Source organism: Clavelina lepadiformis, chromosome 7 (genome assembly GCF_947623445.1).
Source record: "Clavelina lepadiformis chromosome 7, kaClaLepa1.1, whole genome shotgun sequence".
Lineage (NCBI taxonomy): Eukaryota > Metazoa > Chordata > Ascidiacea > Aplousobranchia > Clavelinidae > Clavelina > Clavelina lepadiformis.
The window spans coordinates 16528835-16534301 of record NC_135246.1 but is presented as its reverse complement, the minus strand read 5'-3'; the positions used below and the strand labels follow the sequence as shown (position 1 = coordinate 16534301).

Genomic DNA, 5467 nt, shown 5'->3' with positions numbered 1-5467 from the left:
ATTATCAACGCACCTTAATTTATATTCAAAAACTTTATTCTAACCGTGTCATAACAGAGCTATGCTGATCGATAAGTTAAAATGACGCACAGGAAAGGCTTGGTATTTCCTATAGTCTTCTTGTTGCTATAGCACGTGATCAAACGACCAAGCTACTCGCTCTAGGAGTCTAGGTTTTCAACTTTTTTGCACGACAGAACGAGCTAATAAGTCTTGTATGCTCTTGCCTCCACCTGCAGACTACAGATGTTAACGTCTTCGTATGTTATACGAATAACTATTACACAAGTAACTACAGTATACGTTAGTCGGAAGACGTATTGCAATGCAGATGCAAATACAACAAATCACATTCCTATTGTTCTTATACGCAAGCTGTATCTGGCGAAGTACAATAAAGTGCAACCTTGTCATACTGTAAGTTAGAAGTAAATATTGTCCTATACAGCAATGTGTGAATGAAGTTATATAAACAAGAATTACAGTTTAGAAGTTCTTTACGTGATAAGTCTGCATGTTGTGGGTAAATTGGGTTAGAAACCATTCTATGGGAAGTATATATACTGTATATATGATAGCGCTAACCTATTAGATTAATTCAGATGAGCAACGTTGCGTCATCATGCATTTTTGTACTGTGATGGGTATATAACCAGAGGCCGGTTATATTCAGCCGGTTCTTGCAATTGTAATGCCTTCCTTCGGACTGGCTGTTAACAAATGTATGCATCGGTCTATATATATTGGCCCCGGATCAATACGGCATGCTGCTAATGAGAGAACCGGATGCTAAAATATTTGAATCCCACCACTGTATATAACCTATACCACGTTTTGTCATTATAAACAATTTTGTCTGTGGATCCATTAACTTCTGTAAAAAAGGTAATAAAATTTCCTACTGTGACTTTATCTGCTTGATTTCTAGAAGAGTCTGATATAAACTGCAAAAATTTTTCACAAAGTAAATGATTTTTCGTATAAAAACCTAACTTCGATAGATTCAAGTAATAAATCAATGACAAGTTCAATTACGATAAAAGTTAAGTGCTTATAACCTTTCATTTTCGGCTATATACTTTTTTAATATACTATAGACGAATACATTTTTAGTGTAAAAAGCATTTAGACAATATGTGAAAGCCAAAAGTTAATATCGCACCAGTTCACATAATAAGACACATTTTTTCGACAGGAGAGTTCTCCGAAACTCGCAACAAGAAATAAGCAAATGAATAGTGATTATTGTATAGTAGCCTACTATCCAAACTATTACTCAACATTTATCAAAATTGGTGTCTAGTTCGGCTATTTCTTCTATACGAATTACAATTTGATGAAGGTGTGTTTTTATCGTTTCTATAGAACTCTATCGAAGATGATCTAAACTACAATGTCATTAGACGTAGAAAAATGAACTTGAATTTCCTAGTTCGAAGTGATAAAAGAATTTTTTTGTAGATTATTGAAGCCTTTCTAATATTGAGAATAGCCTATTAAGCAAGTTTGACATTGTGACTTAGAAAGAGATAAATTCGATGACAAATACAGTATACACAGGGAAGCTTTTTTATCACAAACTATTATAACATTATTTCTCGAGCGTCACAAAGTTTCAGTCGATTTCATGTACAGGCTGAAACTTGATAAAAATTCCGTTTATGCTCCTGAGAACGGCGCTTGCTTGCATGATTGGTTCAGGCGTCTGGTCATCCAGATAGAGTAGGTAATTTCTCAGGATATGACTTAAAACAACTTTAACTTCATTCATGGCGAAGTTTTGTCCGATGCAATTTCTGGCAACATAAAAATGGTTTGTCTGGTTTACGGATAAGTTGTTCAAAAAACAGCTTTTGATTTGATATGGTGTAAATAACCCTATTTCTTATAGAATTTACTGTATATATCTATATATATATATATATATATATATAGAAATATATAGATATATAAATAACTTTATAGGGTTAATATTTGCATAAAGAGACTTTTCTGTGTTAACTGGTGCAGCCTATTTGTAACTTGAATGTTTTGTATGAATTTTTGATTAGTTGCCACTCACCTGGATCCAGCTGAGAATGGTAGAAAAGCATGAGGGGATCTCTTTTCTGAATTTTCGCGAGAAAATCTCTCCGGATCAAACACCTTCATGTTAGGGATTAGAGAAAGGTTTAATCACTAATGGTTATAATTTACTACGTAATTTTATATTTCGTTTTATTCATTAACCAAAAGCTTTTTATTTACCAACCAACTTATACCCACCTCAGGATTTTTCCAAACGTTTGGATTTTTATGTAGAGCAAATATGTCCATGGCTGAGTATGTTTCCGCTGGAATAGTAACTTGCTCTATTTTGTGATCCTTACTGCGGATTGTTAAAGGTTCAACCAATCGCCTTGCAACCATGGGTATTGGAGGATTCATACGCATACTTTCTTTAAGACACATCGTCAGATATGAAAGCTTCGAGAGGTCATCCCTAGAAAACCAAGATTTCTGATATGTTTTTGCATTTTGTTGAAAGTCGTTAACTTTAAATACAGTATTTACATAAATACAAATATAAGGTGTTTAATTGTTTGCAAAGTCGGGGGCGAATTTTTAGTGACATTCATAGTCAACGCAAAATTAATTATTGAATCAAAACTAATTTACCATTCGACATCTTGGTTGTCTTTTAAAACTTCATTGACTTCCTCTCGGCAGTTTTCTTGATATTTAGGATACTTCGCCAAGTTGTAAAGGGTCCAAGATATTGCTGGTGTAATAAAAACAATAATAAGAAATAATAAAAATAATAATAACAATAAAAGCTTGTGCTTTGAAAAACTTTCATGTACAATTTTCTAGATAAAACGTTTACCACTTGCCGTTGTGTCGTGACCTCCAAATAAAAATGTGTCAACTTGGTCTCTAATTTCTTTATCTGTCAATCCATTTCCATCTTCGTCCTGGTGAGTTTGGAAAAGTTAAGGGCAAGTAGTGAGCAAATATCAAGTACAGTATACAAAAAAGAATCTTAAGGCGACTACTTGAACAAGCAGAAACAGTAACTTCAACTTGAATTCAATTTCGCCTGACCTTTGTCTGAAGCAAAATGTCCAGGAAATCTAAAGTCTTATTTTTTCCTCGTGTTTTGAATGTCGGAATGCCCTTTGCAATTTCTTCAGGCTGTGATTTGTCGGTTTCTTTATGCAATTTATCTAATACTTCACGCCTTTCTGCAATAACCTTTCAAAATTATATAAAGTTAGATGTGGGGAAAAAATACTTCCAGAAACAAAGCTATTGGCAAAATTTGAAAAGATGTAAGTAATAGTTACACTTAACTCTTTCAGCGAGGGAATGAACCACGTCGCAAGCTTTGGAAAAGGTTCTTCCAGGCTTGCTCAAATTCCATATAAAGCCAATAAGATAAAGAGGATTTTCCAGTCGAATAAAAAGATGTCTGGATAAATCATTGATGGCAGCTATGTATGGGTGATTACTACAAAAACGTTGGAATAAAGTTTTTTGTTTTTGTTTTCAACTAAAATAGTTTATTGTTTGAAGTTATTTAGATGGTTGATTTTACTTTTCATTTTGACAATTGGTTTTTGCTGACATGGCACATTGCATCAAAACATCCAATGTAAGAAGACTAACGTTCTCCACCAACTCAAACGGTTTTCCAATTGCCTCTTGCATTTTCCCGAGAAATGTTTGAACACATTCGTTTGAAACCTTCATGTAACTAATAATGAAAAAAGTTTTTTGTTGTTGAAACCAGTGAGTTGTTTTTGATGTTTTAAAATCTGATGCTGATAAAAACTGATGCTGATGAAACATTTTCTTATCAACTTACTGCTGGAGCACACTGAAATGAAATGCTGGTGTAAGCAACCGGCGATGTCTATGCCACTTTTCTCCATTTGATGTCAGCAGGCCATCTCCTACCCAAGGCCGCATGAATTTATAGATAAGAGTATCCTTGGTCGCTGCAACGTACAATGGATTACTTAAATGCAAGATCGTTATAAACATCTTAATGATGCGATTGTTACAATATTTTATTCTTTGGATTTCAGTTTAGTCAAATCTATAATGCAAAAATATGCAATCTCATACCTCTGCTTCTCAACAATGCCATTGCTGAATCGGGATGATACACTTGAACGGAAGAATTTACTGGGCTAAACCATTTGTTAAACATCACTGGGAATTTTGAAGACCTCCGGACAGAGTTTCTAACTCCTTTTTGATCAAACCCGTACTGGATAAATATTAATATAATTTTGTTGCAAAATGATGAATAACAATCATTGGATTATATTTCTCATTAAAAACTATTTAACTCAACTATTTTCTGTTTGACATTAGAAAGATTTAACCTGAAAAAACAGGTAATACAAATGCCTTCTTTGAAAATACAGTACATACAGTATTTTCAATAGAATGTGTGAGGAAATATTTGCTTAAATTTTAATATCAGATACTGCAATTTAATTGTGCTTTTTAAGCAGGTAGCTGGAGTGAAAAAGCACGTATACCTTAGGAAGATGTCCATAAAACCAATGCCTAGCATCTGTACCGACGATTTCGTCCAAGTTCCTCGAATGTCCGTATTCTTTCCGTAGTGGCAAGATCAGCTTCCAAAGGATATAGATTGTTATAAGAAGCAAAAAAATACTTCCAAGCAATCCTGACGTTGGAAAACTATTTTGAGACCCGAGTGATATCGTTGGAAGTTCGAATAACATCATGTACTGTTTTGTTCAGAATTTCTTAAAAATATTAAATCCAGCTTATTGTCACAGTATTGGTAAAGCTACCTCATTTGTCAACTGACCAACTGGGATGAGAGTTAACCAGCTCCGTTTGCCACTGAACTGAGCTTTTTGTAGCCTGAAATGTCTAGTTGCTATGCCACATAACAATATGAATCTGCTGTAACCTTCAATGAAGCAGCTGCACTACTGTAAGATACCAGCAAAGCACAAGAACAAACTGATTTGCGACTATATATGATTGAATTATACCAATAATTTAATCAATTACGACCACAGCTATTCTGCTTATAACTCTGTAATGCAATCATATTCAAGGATAACGGGTAAAATAAGGAGCACAAGCCTACTATTTCCGCTACATTTCATTCACTGTCTTTGGTATAAAGTTACTAAGCCAAGCTGTGTTAAATGATAACAACACGCTAATGACGCAGCGGAAATAGTTTACGTAGTGACTTTAATTGGCTTACAGTATCCACGCATATTTATTTCTGCGTTTGTTATCGGCAAATGCGGTTTAATTTGAGAAAGCTATGTCTTTCCATCTAACAGGAAAGATACACAATCGCGAGAATTTAATAACCAGCATCGGCTCAATGCACAAGTTCTCAACGTGAACTGCATAAATTTTTTGCTTGATTTGTCAAGTAAATTTTTACACTTCGCAAATCAAGCGTGCAAAAATACTTTCCAGG

General features: G+C 34.2%; 1 protein-coding gene across 1 annotated transcript; it reads right to left on the bottom strand.

The window, feature by feature from the left end:
- Nucleotides 1–907: 907 nt before the first annotated feature.
- On the bottom strand, nt 908–5136 carry LOC143465019 (leukotriene-B4 omega-hydroxylase 3-like). The gene is made up of 11 exons (XM_076963133.1): nt 4533–5136; nt 4111–4255; nt 3848–3980; nt 3578–3736; nt 3334–3490; nt 3085–3234; nt 2867–2954; nt 2659–2761; nt 2266–2482; nt 2063–2145; nt 908–1796 (listed from the first exon to the last, which is right to left on the bottom strand). The coding sequence occupies exons 1-11, from the start codon at nt 4743–4745 to the stop codon at nt 1616–1618; spliced, it is 1629 nt and encodes a 542-aa protein (XP_076819248.1). The 5' UTR covers nt 4746–5136; the 3' UTR covers nt 908–1615.
- Between the last annotated feature and the right edge of the window lie 331 nt (nt 5137–5467).

Excerpts from the sequence above, each read along its gene's own strand:
- LOC143465019 (XM_076963133.1), bottom strand. The coding sequence starts at position 4,745 with ATGATGTTATTCGAACTTCCAACGATATCACTCGGGTCTCAAAATAGT. Across the intron at positions 2,955-3,084 it reads ACATTTTGCTTCAGACAAAG|GACGAAGATGGAAATGGATT; the intron begins GTCAGGCGAAAT and ends CAAACTCACCAG. Across the intron at positions 2,146-2,265 it reads ACGTTTGGAAAAATCCTGAG|GTGTTTGATCCGGAGAGATT; the intron begins GTGGGTATAAGT and ends CCTAACATGAAG.